Source organism: Pseudopodoces humilis, chromosome 6 (genome assembly GCF_049639895.1).
Source record: "Pseudopodoces humilis isolate 2021_Gansu_Grassland_sample_001 chromosome 6, ASM4963989v1, whole genome shotgun sequence".
Lineage (NCBI taxonomy): Eukaryota > Metazoa > Chordata > Aves > Passeriformes > Paridae > Pseudopodoces > Pseudopodoces humilis.
The window spans coordinates 52,419,256-52,436,350 of record NC_142205.1 but is presented as its reverse complement, the minus strand read 5'-3'; the positions used below and the strand labels follow the sequence as shown (position 1 = coordinate 52,436,350).

Below are 17,095 nucleotides of genomic sequence, written 5' to 3'. Positions count from 1 at the left end.
AAGATCTCTAGAATGCCTCAGGAAAACAAGCTAAGGCTAGGATAGAAATGAAATGCACTCAGAAGAATAGAAAAAAGGAAAATTCTCCTGATTATAATGTCTACCATAGTTACTGTGGTAGAATTAGAAACTTAGGCTGCCAAAAACAATTTATTCTTTCTCAGGTTGGGTGCAATTTGGGCACTTCAAACAATAGGTGCTTTCGTTACTTCTGCTTGTATGTATATTGTGACAGGAAAGCAAATACTGTCTCTGTAAGTGATGCTAGAAAAGCCAGTGTAAACAGAATAAACTGAACTTCCCTTCTTAGGAATACCAAACACTGCATTACTTTTCAAGCTCTCCACTCTTGATATAGAGTGGTGCTTATAAATAACAAGTCCATTTATTTCTGCAGTATTACTTGAACAAATAGCTAGAAGAACTTGAAAGCTTAAGACAATCTGCTTGAGAAATTCTGTAGAATTCATGAAAAACTCAACTAATTTTCCATAAAAGACAAGATACATCTAGTATATCTGTGCTTTAAAAATTATGTTTGCTCAAGTAATTCTGTTTTATTTTCTGCTTTTGTATTTCGTTTTTTATGCAATTTGGAAATAGACGTGTGACAGCCTTTTGTAGATGAGTCAGATTTGGAGGAATGGGACTCTTGGTTGCTGTGAATGGAATAACATGCCATGAATGCTCAAGACATGAAGATGTCAAACCTTCTGTAATCATCAAATAGGCAGCAATCTAAACCAGTTTATTCACGTACATCTGACTTTGAGAGTTCAGTGATGTTTTGAGTTGTTGGTCTGTTGAACCATTTCGAGTTTCAATACCAGAAAATCAGGAGACAAATGGATTGACTAATTGGATAAGAGAAAAAAAACAACTAACCAAAAACCCAAAAAGACGTAGTCTAATTTGGGTTCTGCAAAACCTGTTTAAGGAACAGAACAAAATCAAGATTTTTACCTTTTTTTGGCTTTGTTAAATCAACAGTGAACAAAAATGAAAAATGGGCTTAGCTTTTTGCACAGTGTTCACTAATAGTTCCAGGTGATACTTGATTCCTAAATCCACAGATATCTTAGAGAGGACAGTACAGGAAGTTTCTGAGGAAAACAGAAATCTGAACCAAATAGCAATAGTAGGGTGTAGAGGCAGGGTCTCACAGGTAAATTCTTTTCCCACTAGCTTTTTGATTCACCTTTTGAGGGTCCTTTAGAGTCTCTTTTCACTTCCATGTTAATAGGTCACTTGTTTCTTTTGATTTGTGTTTTTTTGATTTGTTTGATAATTTCCATTCAGCTTGAAATTTTGGAAGTTGATAGAGAGCTGCCATATGGCTCCCGAAGAGTTACAGGTTGAAATAGGTTGTCTGGATTTCTTACAGATTAAAAAGGTGGGTTTTATTGTGTCTACTCAAAGTATCTTTTGGTTATTGAGGAACAAGGAACAACTGGATGAATAACAGAGGAAACCAATTTTCTTGTCCATTGAAACAATATGAGCTGGGTTCCTGCGAGTCTGATATTGCAGTCTTACAAAACAGAGTGGATTTGGGTTAGTCTTTCAAGTATGAAGTAAGAAAAACTGTACTGGGTCAGTGCAAGGGTTTATCCAGCCCTTCAGCTGTCTCTCTCCTGTGGTGGCCACAAGCAGCTGCTTTCAGAAAAGCTGGCATTTGAAGAAATTCAGTATTTTCTTCAATGTTCTCCCAGTCCATCACTTTGCAGCTCAAGGGATCTCCTGAAATGCTTTTTACGTCATTGTTTATTAACCCCTAAAGGATTTCTGCTGCTCATTGGTGCAATCCAACTGGACAGTGTTTGTAGTTTTATAGCTCCATCTACTACTGCAGCCATTCACTGCATCTTTTAACCTGCCTGGATTGAAAGTGCTTTTCTTTCAAAGCTGTTTTTTTTTTGTTGACACTTGGATATCAGAGGGAGTCCCTGGTCTTTGGCCAACAGACAGAATTCATCTTCCTTCTGCATGTGTCGAGAAATGAGGCATCTTCCTAGGCAACACTGGCTTATCAAAAAGCAGCATTTGCAAACAAATCCTTTTTTGATAATAGGTGTACACAATAAACTCAGACTGCACTGGGACAGCATTAAAAAGCACTTGTAAAAATTTTAGCAGAACAATTGTTACCAGCAGTAGTGTACCAACAGGCTGATTATGAGACAATAAAGATGGTTTATTTGGTAGAGTGAGTTTATGTTACAGCATAAACTGACTACTAATGATTTTCAAATGCTGTAGATTCACCTTCATATCTTTTTCACTTATTTTCTGAGGCAAAATGAGAATTTATTCTTCTTTTGTCTGAAATACACTATAAGAAGTATCAGGGTGTCTCTTCAGACATGTATAATGTAATTGTTTTTATGAATATATCATAGTTTCAGTTGAGATTTCCCTCTTTGAATAGTTTTAAGTGACAGCTGCTTTATGGTCATGATTATAAGTCATCCTTTTTGGTTTGATTGCAGCAGCAATCTGGGTACCATAGCAACGTGTTTTGCTTATGAAATATGTCAGTGGGAAATAAAGGTCTAGTAACCACTTCCTTAAATGATGAGAAATTATATTTTAAAAAGGAAGAAAAAATGATGGATCTTTATTCAGTACTCTTTCCTAAAGATCCTATAATTCTTCTGGAAATAGTAAGAAAAATCCTATTTCTATTCTCTGTGCAGCAGTTGCCTTTTTGCATAGCCATCACAGCAAAAATCTGAATGTAATTGTTACTTTCCTTGTACAATATAATACTTGTTATTATCATTTGCAGGTGCTTGGAAAGCTCCATTTTTTATATGATAATGAAAACACTCTGCTATGAATTTTGTTAGTTTCACCAGTTGAAGTCAAAATGTCATTGCTAAAATGCTTGACTAAGTCACGGCATTCAAATGGTTTGCTGTAGAATTTGTAACAGTCTCACAGCTCTCACAAAGTCAAACTCACATTATTGGGGAAGTTTCTGAATTAATTAAAGACATGTCTGAAAGAAGAGGAGATTGATACGCTCCTCTCTTCTGGATTGCTTTGGTATTGTAAAAGTGAAAGAAAATTTTCTTGTCTGGTCACAACTATTCTGCTTCGGCAAAGTAATACAAAGCTGCTGAAAATTACTTGTGGGCCTGCAATACTATTTGGAATACCTGATAATGCATATTAAAGTGTGTTGGTTTTGTCTTAGCGAATTGAAGATGATGTGCTTCATACTCAATTTTCAGTGTCTCAGTTGAGGTGACTGTGTAAAAATGGAGGGCATGAATGATGAACCTGAACTCACAGTAAAAAGCTATCTAATAACATTCCAGTGTCAATTACTGGCAAAAACCATGCTGTGACTTCCCCTGAGAGTAGGTTCACAAAGGGTAAAAGTGCCTTTTAGTCCTTGCTTAAGCAGTTAATTGCCCAGGAAAAAGTCTTTGCAGCCTGAGTGCCTGGTGTAGTGACTGAAGCTTTTTCCTGAGCTGTACCACTAAATCCTGTTCTGAGTATGTCTCCTTAGTCTTTTATTGAAGCTCTCTGTTTCCCTATAATTCTCCATGCCTCACTTTTCCATCAAATCCCTACAAACCCTTCTGGGCTCCAAAGGGTTACCTGGGCAGAAGGTGCTGTGCAGCTCTCTGCTGGTTGCCTCTGGGCTGGCTTTCAGGTTGAAGCTCCTGCTGAAGCCCCTTGCCAGCTGAGACCCTTCTCATCTGTCCAGAGAGTGATTTTCATGAAACTCACTCTGTTGCTTGGACCAGTTAGTATTGACCACTGTAAAAAAATTATTTTGAAGGATAAGGCAGCATGATCATTTCCAGTGTGTGCATTTGAATGTGTACATTTAATGCTCACGAGTGCAGGACAAAAGCAAGTCAGAGTTGTCCTGTTCTGGCCATGCTAAACCCAAACTGATAGTTCTGTCCAAAACACCTGCCAAAATTTATTGAGTAATTGACATAATGTCACAGGGACAACAGCTCAGAGTGGCAGCTGTGGGTTGTTTTCAATATTGCTGGGTATATTTACAACGATGCAGGGATTATGTGTTGTTGATATCAGTGAATAAAACTGGAGCCTTATTTAGCACAGAGATTGGTCCAGGGATTTGTTGATTTCAGTGGTGGCAGCAATTATTTGATTTATGTGATTATTCTTCTCTATTCATTTGACCAACAAATGATCAAAATCTGCCTGCCTCATGCAGTTGCTGCTGAGACAACTCAAAAATGACCCTTTCATTTCATTTGTACTGTATGCTCCTAATGCCACAATCGTGAATCTCATTCCTCAGGACATCAATCTGCAAAATTATTGTAAATACTTAGCTGTGTGAGGTTTAATTAATGCCAGAAGCCTTCAATAAACAACATTTGCAATTTGGACTGTGATAATTTAATGATTCTTGCACTCATGTTCTGTTAAATCTCTGTGTCAAGTGACTGGCACTGACGTGAATCACGTCCCACCAATGTCCCTGTGTGCACAGAGGCAGAGGAAACCTCAAACCAACTGAAATATTTGAAATATCTGGCAGACAATGAACATAAATATCTCCTCTTAGACGCCTAAAGGATGTTAGCATTTCATGTGGTAGGTAGGGAAGAAAAACATAACAAAAAGTTAACGAATGCCTTTGATAATTTCAAAAGTTAATTAAACAGCTTCTCCAAGTAAAACCTTATATTGAATGTTTTATAGACTCATCTGCTAGTAATGCTACAGGATTTTCATAGTGTTGTTACGTTGTACTGTATTTGTTTAAGCAGAGAGTTTTTCCTTTGATGAACAGTGATCATCAAAAAAACCATGAGAGAAATTACAAAAAAATAACTCCAGCCCTTCCAAAACAAATGTTCTGGACAGACTGAAATTCTGTTTGTGTACCCATGCAGAACCTGGCAGCATTTAAAGTCATGTACACCATAAAAGTGGTAAATGTGGTTGTTCTGGAAAGGGATAAAGGAAGAAAAAACCTCAAAGTTATAAATGGTGCTTCCTTTCTTAACTAAATTTAGTAGGTTTGTGTCCATTTACATGTTAGCTTTATGTGTGTATGTGTGTGTGTGTGTCAGCACAACTGCCAGCCTGAATCATGAGCATACCACCTAGAGGTGATGTTGTGGCAGTATATTGCAATGAAAGCAAAAGGGCAGAAATAATCTAATTCATTTTTTCCTACTCCAGGTTCTTAGTTCATGCCAGACTATGAGAAAAGTACTGTGCTGCCCCATGAGACAAATACTTGAAATAAATACATTTATATCCTTGTTCAAGCAGTATTATTTTCTAAGTTGCTGTTATTTCTGAAAAACTTGAACATGAGTTTGCAAGCAGTTTAATTAGAGAGTTTGTCTCATCTCTATTTTCAGCTAGTAAATATAAGAAAAGCAGAATTTACATGGATTTAAACTTGCTTCTTTTAGATGATCAAGTTCTTTAAAGGTCAAAAATTGGTGTATATAAAACCAGTAAGTTTGTTTGGTATCTTAAGAGGGGGTATTTAATACTGTTCAGTTAAGTAAATGAGAGCACGAATTGGAGAGCATTCCACTGCCTTATCTGTGATGTCCATTTAGATAAAAATGCTGTGTAAAAGTACTGTGAATCAATGGTGTGCAAGTTGGATCTTCGAATCTGAATGTGTAACTCTTCTTTGCAGTAATTTTCCAATTCAGTGTTGTACTGAATGCTGCTCTGTTGTGGGCTCTGCGACTCTAACTGAGCCCAGAAATTCCCAGCTAAAGTGAGTGTGTTGAATTTAATGGTGTGAGGAAGTCTGCTTTTCAAGGACAGGAGATTTGGACTACATATTTATGCACCACACCGTAACTCTTCATGTAGCTTCACATGACATTGAAAAATAAATCACTTCTTGACTATTTTTCTTCAAATATTTGTGGAATGATCAAGTCAATAGCGCTAATGTGAGGGGTTTTTGTGTTTTGCTGCTGTAAGGCTTGGTGTCCCAGTATCACCATTTCTGAGTTATCAAACTGGCGTAATACTGTCTCCTCATCTTGTCTGTTGGGTGTTTTATATTTTGGGACAGGATTTTATTTGTCTAGGTGGTCCTAGCAGTCGGTGTAGCAGTGATAACCCAAGGATATATGGGTTGAAAGAGATGGTTAACTCACATCATCCTCTCCATTAGGTGAGCTACTGTAAGACTTAGGAATAACATCTTGGACATCTGGGTGCAACCACAACACAAATTAAAACTAACAACAATGCTTATTAAAGCTTCAAGACTATTTGTAGAGATAATTTCTACATGCACTCCTGTGCTTGATGTATCAACCTTTTGAAGGGTTATGACTGCACAGCTGCTTGTTTCTCCTTCCAGTAACTTTCTCAGGTCTTGGTTTTTGTTGTTGGGGTGTTAAGATTGGCATCACTTGTTATGGCCATATTATTCACAGAGTGTGACCATATAAAATTTTTATTGCATTGCATTATTCAGAGCACGCATGGCCATGTCTGGGCCATATGTATGTGATTTTTTCTTTTTTTTTGGGATGTGATCACTAGAAAAGGTTCTTCTATTTTTTAGTGACATGTTTACATAGGTGTATATCTAAAAGTAGCCATGAGAGCCATAATCAGTAGGGAAATGACAGCTGGCTATTCAGATTTACTGAATGACTGAATGATAGAAATAAACAATATTTCAGATATGGCTTTAAAATGTAAATCATAAATTCTAATAGCAATTTAGCATTCTGTTGATGCAACATATAAAACAGTAAATAATTAATCAAAATACATCTACTGTCAAGAAATTCTCCTGATCCAAGAAATGCATTAGGGGTTTTTTTCACATGGAATAAACAGATACCTCCCACTGTTTAATGCTATATTTTAAAACATCTTCCCAGGATGCTTTTGAAAAATAACTTAAAAACTCAAGTACATTGCAAAGTCCTTGTTCTGAAATTCTGAGATGGTGTCACATACCTGTAAACATTTATTTTTAATTTTGCAGCACATACACAAGTGGTAATGGCAATTTTTACAGTACAACACTGTCCAGTCAAATAAATGAGTCAGAAAATACCATTTTTGAGACTGTTTTCCTGTCTCTGACATTTGTCAGCTCAGTGGACTAGGAGATTTACTCTTTGTGTGTTTTCTCTTTCTAATTAGGTAGACTGGGCTCTCAAAGTTTGGAGTCATGTTTTATTGTTAAGGTCATACAGCACTCAGCGAAAGAGGAAAGTTTTTGTATTGCAGAACTTGAGGATGAACAGTTTAAGACAAAACTTGGGATTATAAGGATTGCAAAACTTGAAACAGTAATAAACCCTCTCTGGTTAGGCTCAAGTAAACCTTTGCAGTACTGTAAGGTTAGCTGCCATGTCTACAGCAGGACTCATAACTCTTTCAGAGATTTTAAACCTTGCTAGGTATTGTTGATCTTCAAAGACCTATCATGAAGTGATTGCATTTTTAGAAACTGTCTTTTTTCATTAGATATGTTAAATCTCAGCAGTAGCTAATTATTGAGGTACTGCAAACTGCTTGGAGACAGGCTTGTCATAGCCTTTCTTGATTCATACCTGGATATTGTGTTCTGATGGAAATCAAAGCAGAAGGTGTGCTGTCTTTGATTCCAGATGCCATACTGACCATATGCATAGAAATCTGCCTTGTGTTTCACAAAAGTCTTAAAATGTAAAAGCTGAAAAACTGTTTTGCTTCGTGTAAGAGTCCTATGTGAAAGCTGTAACTTTTCTCTAAAAAATCCTTTTTCTGTTTCTCTGATTCTGCTGCATTTCTTCTGTATTTTTCTTTTCTCTTTCTGGTTTTCTCAGCCTCCTTTGGACTGAATTCTTTTGGGATCCTCCCTTGTGGGGAGCCCTGCTTATATCAGTTCTTTAGGTTTGAAGAAAACTCCAGAGCTCATTACAATCTTGTTTCTTGTGTTTATTAGAAGGTCATCACAAAACTTGGCAGGTCTCTCCAGACTAACTGCACAATCTTCGCAATTGGGTACATTTGGTACAACAAGGTCTTGTGGCTCACCCTGTGCTTGATGCACAAAATGACCCCGAAATATTCAGTTCTTTTATCTTTATACCTGTTTTTACCTAATTAGCAATAGACACGTATATTATTTTTCTTCATGACCCTTTACCTATGTGCTGCACTGTGGCATTTTCTGTCCAATCACTTAACTATCACCCAAAAACCTCTAGGAGAAGAACATGAAGAAGAGAGAAGAAAGACAAGAGACAACATCCTAAATCTTCCGTCTTGTCTCTTGTTCTCTAACTTTTTCACCCAGTGATTTAAGAAAACTTTCTAATCTACACACTTACACTTTTAGCTTTTTCTATCTAATTTTAACATTTGTTTTCATGTATCACCATGAAAACATGCTCATGAATTTCATGTTATATGAAATTCAGTGTTTTTCTGGATCTTAGAACTAAGTATCAGAAACAAGGGCACACACTCTGTATTCCAGACTCCAACAAAAGCAATGAAATGTTCTCTGAAATTCCATGTAGTTTTGGTGTTGTTTGCAGTGATTTGACAGAACTATAACCCTCAGTGAAACCTGCATTTGTGGATACTTGGATGCATTCCCACCAAGTTTTCTCATGTTTTTCTCCTGATCAATGGGATAGTTCCCTTGGGGATGGTCACACTCATTTGTTACTGTGGTTGCAGAATAATGCCTCTAAATTTATTGTGGCTATTTAGCACCTCAGTTCTTAGTACATTTATGTATGGATAGCCAAGTTGTAGCTGTTTTCTCATGCTGTGCTCAAGAGACAGCTGGGCTTTTTGCTGGGCTTCACAAAGTGTTTTCAAGTGTGATGTGACTCAGCTGTACTGCAGCTGATCACTGGAGCTATGCTGTATATGATATGTTTTCTTCCCAAACTGAGACTGAAACCAATAGGGACTCAATTTCTATGGAAATAGCTGTCATAAAGTCAATTTTGTAGCTCATTGTAGTCTGTAAATTAGGTAGAATAGATGGTGGAAAGTGGGTTTTTTCCTACTTGTTATCCCTTTGCTCCCTGCCTAACTGCTGCTGTTGATTAAGTTTAATCCCAAATCACATTGGAATTAAAAGACTTTACATTTTTATAGCTCTTCTGAAAAACTGTTTTTTTGCCCCAGTTCTATGGTGAACATAAGTTGTTGTTCACAGTGGGGTTCATGCCTGAAGCAAGGGAAACAATCACATGTGAGTTGCAAATCTGACTGCAATGTTGGTGGCTACTGAAGGCTGTTCTGGATGTATGCTGAGAGAAAACACCACATTTATCTTCATAAGGTTTTAGAATAATCTGTAAAGACTATAGGAAACAGAGGTAAAAGGTTAATTTATGAGATTTTATATTTTTTGATCTAAGTAACAATAAAGGTGAAACAGCCATTAAGGGAAAAAAAAATCTTTACTATGCTATCGACTAGACAAAATACATTCTTTAGAGATGAAGGCCACAGCTGTACTGGACAGTAAAGTTTTGAGTCCTCCAAAACACCTGAGGCAGTAAGTTTTGTTCCTTGATTTGAGCATTCAAAGTAATTTTCAAGCATTTTCTTTTTGGAATTTGCAATTAAACAAAGCACCACAAGTGGTCACCATGGTGTCACTGGTAGGGAATGGGATAAGAAAACAGTCACAAAAAATAACTTTGACCTGTGCATAGTCAAAGCTTTGAAAATTGTTTTAATACTCGTCTGTTTGATGAAGGAATGTTTCAGAAAACCAGTGTAGTGTTTCAAGATGTATCAGGCTTTACTGACTGCCTAAATCTAAGTAACTGACTACTTTTTTCCTACTATCTGTCTTTCAGTAGTGAAGACCAAGTAATTTTCTCACTTTTTTATCTCACATTTCACTTCTCTTTTTTATTTGTACTGTTTTTCCTTGCATCAGTTTTCAGCTGATGTCTGTTGTCTTCCTATTTCAGCACCTTTTGGTGACTTATTACAAGCATAGTAATAAAATCTAAGTATTCAAACCATGACACTCTTGTATCAGAGCTGGATTGAGATACAAACTATGTGTGAACTTATTCCCATGTGAAGAAATAGACAGGAACATGATCTTTATTGATCATGGTCTAATGCTCTGCACTGTGGTTGTTGAAATAGCACAGTCAGTGATCTCAGTAATTGAAGCAACTGCAATGATTGAGAACATGCCCTTCCATGTAGTTTCTCTTTCTCTCTCCCCTCAAAACACACACTGTGATACACACACACGGGTACGTCAAGAGAGAGGGCTGCACTGAATATTCCTGGCAGTGTTGTATTAAAAAGGGCAACAGCTCTTCCTGCCTTTTCACTGATTAGGATGAACCCAGGAAATAAAAGTTTTTCATGCTCTCATCTGTGTCACCTGCAAATGTACTTTTGTGCTGTTTATTTTAATAAGAGGCAATAACAACGTACAGAATGGTAAGAGAAGATGCTCATTAATGCTCTCACTTTAAAAAAGTCACCTCAAAGTACTTTGTCTGATCCTAAAAATATTTTTAAATAAATTATTTGGTCCCTTCTTGGTCTTTAGAGAGGCAAAGGTACTTATTTTGTTTACCCTGTAAAGAAAAAGTAAGGGAAGATCTATTTGCAGTCTTTTTACTAGGTAGTATCTTGGAGGAGGGGGAGTTGACTCCTCTCAGATACACAGAGAAAGGGCAGGAAGCAGGACTGGGTCACATATGGAAAAAGTTAATAATAATTATTCAATTTCATTGGAAAGCCTCTGAAAGAAGGTAATTTTTGTCTTGTAGAATGGCAAGAATGTCTCAAGGAAGTTTCAGGACTTGAAAAAACTTGAAAAATTTCTTTACAATGTTACCTTATAATTGTAGTCTTTCCTAGGAGTAACGCTGTGAGGGTAGTAGAAGGCTGCTGTGGGAATAGATGTCCAGGTAACTTCTCTGTTATGAATCAAGGTTAAAGCATGCTACTTGGCTTGTAAAGATCTTCCATTTTCTCTTTTGCTATACTTGAGAAAAAAGAAGAGGGTTTTAGTTTCAAACTTTCTTTTCCAGTACCTGGACATCTAGAAATTTCAATTTTTCCCATTTTATTAGTTAGCTCACTAAAAGTAAATAAAAAATATTAGCATGTTAATGTAGAATCAGAGCTTGGATATGTTAAAAATGGATCTCACTGCATATATCTAGTTAAATGAGCAGCTCTGGGAAAAGGAAAGGGTTTTGTTATTCCAACCTTTCTAGCTTTCACAGTTAATTTTTTGCCTTAATGAATATTTGTCTTTATTCTGATTGGGTTTTTTTCTCCCTGCTTTTCAATCTCTTTTTTTTTTGAAAAAAAAACATGTATTTGTGAATCCATACAATGTTAAATTTGATCAGATACACAGTTTAATGATGATTTTGCTCCAATCACTACATCACTGGAAGACCCAATATCTGACAGTATCAGTTTATAGCTAGAAAATAGAACTTCTGAGCAGTAAAATATGGTTAAATAACATAGATGTATAATAATGCTTATCTTTTAAACATGCAAAAGTCCTTTGGACAGTGGACTAGTAAATTCAGATCTCAAGAGGACAAAGCATTTCTGTCAGAACTAGGATTTCCTTTTCTATGAGTTCAATTTTAACTTGGTTGTTACATCAGCAAATTTGGGCTCAAGAGTTTTGTACAAGTGAAGAGATCAGTCTGAATTCTGTTTCCCCAGCCCTTACTTGAAGCGTTGAAATACTGGAGATGAGAATCACTAAGGGGTTGACTTCTTTCTGCTGTTTACTCAATTAAGTGATGTGCATACCTTCCCTTGAAATAAATAATATGAGAACTTGAGAGTCAATTAACTTGAAATTCAATTTAAATGAATTCTGTTTTGTTGCAATACATGCCTGTCAGTAGCATTCAATTATATTTTGTAGATGTTGAAGAATTTGAGTTCAAGGTAAGTATTTTTTACAGATACAACTGAAATATTAAACTGAATCAGTAAGCAGGAAAACATAAATCAATGAAGTAAATAACTTTGCATTTTCCTTCCCCTCCTGTGTGCCATTTCATGCCTTCCCTACATATTTACAGTTGTTTTATAAAATATCTTCTCCTGGAAACTAAAATAGTATGCTCAAGGCCTTGATGAGGATTAGCATGTTTAATGATGAGATTCAAATGAAGTATCAGAATCCAGGTTTTTTTTGTGTCAAAGCAGCCTGATATCTTTGCTCAAGCCTGTTCATTGATTCCATGCCACGCTTCTGAAAATTACTGAGGTACAGAGGGACAAGGATGGGAAAAGCAGAAACCAGTGTAATACCCAAGAAATGCTTAGGATTTGCTAACATGTTTGCATTAGGGGAGGGCAGAAGTCATCTCAGTGTTGTGATCTGCAAGTTTCTTAATGTTTAAAAAAAAGTAAGTTATTTGTTTGCTGTTGGAGTGGTGCTGGTGTTCCCCCCAGTTGCTTGGTGGTTTGTAGCTCAGTGTCTGCCTCAGTGACATGCTTCCTGTGGGTCCCTCTGTATCACAGAGTTAGACTGGCTGAGTCTACTCTGTGTAAGGCAAAGACAAATTTATAAAAGCATATAATAGGAAGGAAATCAACCTCCCAGTGTGAATAGTGCCATAATAAATCTATTTCATACCAGCTGTCCATGCATGAGTTTTGAATTTCTCTGGATGTTTGGAGCTGCAAAGCCCAGTGAGGAAAAACATGACTCACCTATGCAATGTTATTTTGTTTTACAGGAAAAGGCTCAGTGCTTTCAGAAGGTTCTTGCTTCCCAAGCAGATAAATCCACACAGACAGAACTCGTAGGACATGATGTAAGTAGCTGTATCAAACAGTATTTTTTATCATCTTTGTGGGTGTTCAGACTTCTGTCAGCTGGTTTGCCTCTGCTGTTGTTGTGTCCATGCATGGATTTGGCGATTCTGAAGTACCTTCAGAAACATGAGAAGATAATTACAGCTACCTGCCAGCACACCAATGCCCTGTTAATTTTAGGCTTTATGAAGAGCTGAGAATTTGCATAAATGAATGTGAATGGTATGTATTAGTGTTTTGTAAGTTGGTTTTTTTTTTCAGTATTTATTTGCACACTTACTGACAGTTAATGAGGTCATTATGTTTAGAATTGTCATGTGCTGTCCAAACAGGATTTGAAATTTGAAAGATAATGGAATAAGTACAGTTTTGCCAAGTGATGCTAAAATTCTGTTCCCTAAAGAGCATCTGCCAGAATTTCTCCTAGAATTTGTATTGATTGTATGTATCCTCATGGAAGAATACAGTCAAGGAAGATTCCTTAACTGTAGAAATACTATTTCCCCACTTATTCTAACTGCAAATATTCTGTTTGTGGAATGTTGCTTGAATGTATGTAAGAGATTCTTGTGCCTACATGAGCCTCTTGAATAATCTTTGTGGAACATTTAGCACAGTTCCATTCTGTGACCTCTGCAAAGTCTAACAATAATTCTTAAAAACTGTTCTGCAAAGTAGTGCTATGGTTGTGCATTGGTATAGATCAACATGCTGTTTTAAATTTATGGAAAGAACTCTGGAATTAAAGCAGGCTTTGAAGCCTTCCTTTTAGTTTTGTGTCGGTGGAGCCTTAAAATTTTGTCTTCTGAGTATAGAAACATCAAAATTTCACATTCTAGTGTGAGCAGTTTTATCTGCACTGACTTCTTTTTTGTGGGTTACCAAACATGAGCCCTTATTTTCTACTGTGTCTGTGAAGGCATGTCTGGTGGAATTTACTGGAATTCTGAGGTGTGTATATATTACTGATGAAAAATCTGTAATATTCAAAAATACTAAATCATTTTCATATGTTGCAATCTCTGTCCACGTCTTCTGTGACAATTATCCTTCACAATACTTTCTTATACATTAGATGTTAAATAAAATTCTTCCACTGAAAATAGCAACAGGAAATATGTAAAGTTTGGGGGATTATTTGTGTTGTTTCATTTATTTTGGGGTTATGTTGTTTGCTTGAGGTTTTTTTAAGCAGATGTGACTTAGGCATTAGGTTGTTTTCTCCCAAATCAGATATGTAGTATTCATGCTGCAGGAGTTCACACTGTCAGTAGATTATATATTTTTTCCCTTTTCCAGTGTGTGTTTCCTTGGAGTTTGGTGGGGAGTAAAAAATAGCATTAGAACCTCCTTCCCCAGACAGGTACAGTTTTGTGGCTGAGATTTGACTGTTAAATGTCATAATAACAACAATAAGTTAAATAAATCCTTTTCTTTAGCAGCATTCTCTTCAATTAGTGGAACTAATACTTTGGAGACTTCCCTGGTAAAATGCCCCCACCTTGTCACGGTTGCAATAATGTATTATCTCATACAGGCTTTTGTAAGGCAAGAACAGAAGGAAATGTTGAATGCTTTTTCTATGGAAGAACACTTCACCTGTATTTACGTGGTACAGAGTTCTTGTGAAAATTCCATTGCAAGGGATTGATTGCGGAGAAATTTGAAGGAGTGTACAGAAATAACACAAGCCTGCTGTGATCACAATAAGGGGAACTCAGCGAGGAGGAATGTGCAAATAAATAGTATTAACACTTCTTGTAATATTGTTTAAACTTTTTTCTCTCTTATTTATCAGATTGTGTAGCTTTTCTGTGAAGCATAGCTATTAATGATTGGTTGAGCTGTGTTTCTGTTGAATCCAAGTGGCAATTACATTTACTTTCTTTGCTTTTGTGTGAGATTTTAAAGACCAGGTTGTAACTGTGGCTAGTATCTGTACATCGTTTTATTCAGGATGTCAGTAAGTGCATACAACTACGAGAATATTGTGCTAATATGAAATTTGATTAAATAGAATAATAGAAAACAGATCAGACAATACAAAGATGTATTTTTCACCCCATTAGTCACATTCTGAGAATAGTATACATTGAATACTATAGATCTGGTTTATGAGATAAGCAAAAAATTTAACTTCATTTCATCATTACAGACTTGCTGCTTTCATTTAAAACAAACAACAACAAACAAAACCCCTCACATTTTTATTTTTCTTTAATTCAAATTTAGAAGCTACTAATAGTTGGATAAAAGTGCTACCAGGAATTTGCATAGCATTATTTCATAAATGTAATACAAATATTGATATTCACTGCACAGTGTAATAGTTCAGAAATGCTTAAAACGGTGCCTCTATGATTAGTTTGGTTTATATTCTCATATATTCTTGTGTTCCATTGTGCAATCTTAAGTTACCTGCTTTGCAGTTGAAAAAGCTTGAAAAAAGGTTAGTCACCAAAATAAAGCACTACTGGTTTTTTTTCTTTTATTTCTGGACATCTCCAGTAGTTGAGACAGTTCTTTAGCCTTGGAGTTCATTTAGATGTGTCATTAAAAGTAAATGGAAGTTCTGACTTTGACTTAGATGAGGAATTAAGCCTTTTGTCCGTAGGGTATACAGTAATGAAAAAAAGCTGGAGGCGAGTCTATATTTAGGAAGGAATGGGTGAAGAAGGAGGAAATGCAGTGTTTCACAGAGAGGAAGTGTTCCTGTTCTTGTGGACTGCTCTGGAAAAGCATGAACAGTATTGAATGAGCATTTTGGTAAGTGTATAAGCAGATACTGGAATGGAAGTTGTTACAGCCTATTTTAGGTTAGTGGCTATAATGTAATTACAGTCAGATTCTGACTGTCAAGGTGATCAGTAAAATTTGGATGATGCAATCTCCTGCAATACCTTTGAATTGTTAGATAATACTTCTGATAGAGCTCTGGTGTTTTTCCCCATACAGCACAGAGATTTTTCAGCGGAAATTGCTTTAGAGTACTGTTTCAGTAAGCATGTAGAAGATAAAGTCTGTAGCAGTGAAGATAATGCTTCTCATAAAGAACTGTTTGAACTGGATAGCAAGCTGCTTAATGTCTTTTCTGTATTAAAATGGCCTAATGCAAAACTTAATTACAGAATTAAAACATAAAGTTTAAAATAATTTCGGATAAGGAAAAAAGAAGGTCTTCCATGATGAGAAATGCTTCAGTGTCCTTAAGTGATTAACTTGACAACTTTGCTGCTTGAGGAAATTGAAAGTAAAATATTGACACAACTACTGTATTCCAGGGAAGACATTGGAAGGGACTCATGGTTTCCATAAAGGCTAGTTGCTTTCTAGTGCAGCATGTGAGTGAGGGAATCTTCATCTTATAATTGACCTGAATGTATTCTGTTTTTCAGTATGTGTACTGGGAATCATTTAGAACATGTTGGGAGTCTTGCAGAAAGAGCCATGTGCACAACAGATTGATGTCAAGGCTGCTAAATAATAGATTATTAATGTGTCTCCAACAATCAATGCCAGTTTTAACCTCTTTCACCTTCCTGTGATTTCAAAGTCTTCCTTTATTGAGAGATCAAGGAATAATTTCTTTCATGTCAATCAGGTTGCTAAGGTGGACCGGAAGAGGAATAGATGCAATCAGCTGGCACTGGGACTGATTACAAGATTTTGTTAACGGGTACAAATCTGATAATGGCTGCCAGCTAAATAGGTAGTCCAAAGTATCATGCAGGCATCACACAAGCACTCTGCAGCATCTGCCACTGCTGGTTAGTTTTCATTAAAATGTGTCTCAAAACAGAATTAAGCGATCACAGGACAATTCTTATTTCTGTCAGCAAGGGAAGTACAACTCAGCACCACTTTGTCAATCTTTATCAGCCTTTGGATTGAAAGAGTTTGTATGTAATTTTATTCTCCACAAAATAGAAATTCCTAAGACCTGATGTGATTTCTGCAATGTCTTTTCTATGTTTGCCTTCTACTGGTGTTACAGATTTCATATCTGAGAACTGCTATCCTGTTTGCTCTTTATCTTTCATACTGGGAGTAAAGTTGATGTAAACAAGTTTTGGACTGGTCCTAAATTCATTCCCTATTTAATGAACATTCTTTCCAGTGTAGTGGTCCTTACATTTTGTATGATGCTTCTGATGTCTCAGACAACAAACTTGTGTACTGCTGCTGTCAGTCTGCTGCAGTTTGGTTTGCACAGCTACAGACAAAACTTACCTTTCTTTGGTGATCACCAGCACTGTGTTTACAGTGGTGCTGTGAGACAGATAAGAAGGCACTGACTTTTATCACC

At 36.4% G+C, this 17,095-nt stretch overlaps 1 protein-coding gene across 4 annotated transcripts in view; it reads left to right on the top strand.

Annotated features, from left to right (window-relative positions):
* Positions 1–17,095, top strand: part of CCSER1 (coiled-coil serine rich protein 1) — a 637,091-nt gene that overhangs the window by 397,552 nt on the left and 222,444 nt on the right. For all 4 annotated transcript variants that reach the window (XM_088056598.1, XM_088056597.1, XM_088056599.1 and 1 more), the window contains exon 10: positions 12,711–12,788. In XM_088056598.1, coding sequence (XP_087912724.1) covers positions 12,711–12,788 — 78 coding nt within the window. The remainder of the gene's footprint in view (positions 1–12,710; positions 12,789–17,095) is intronic.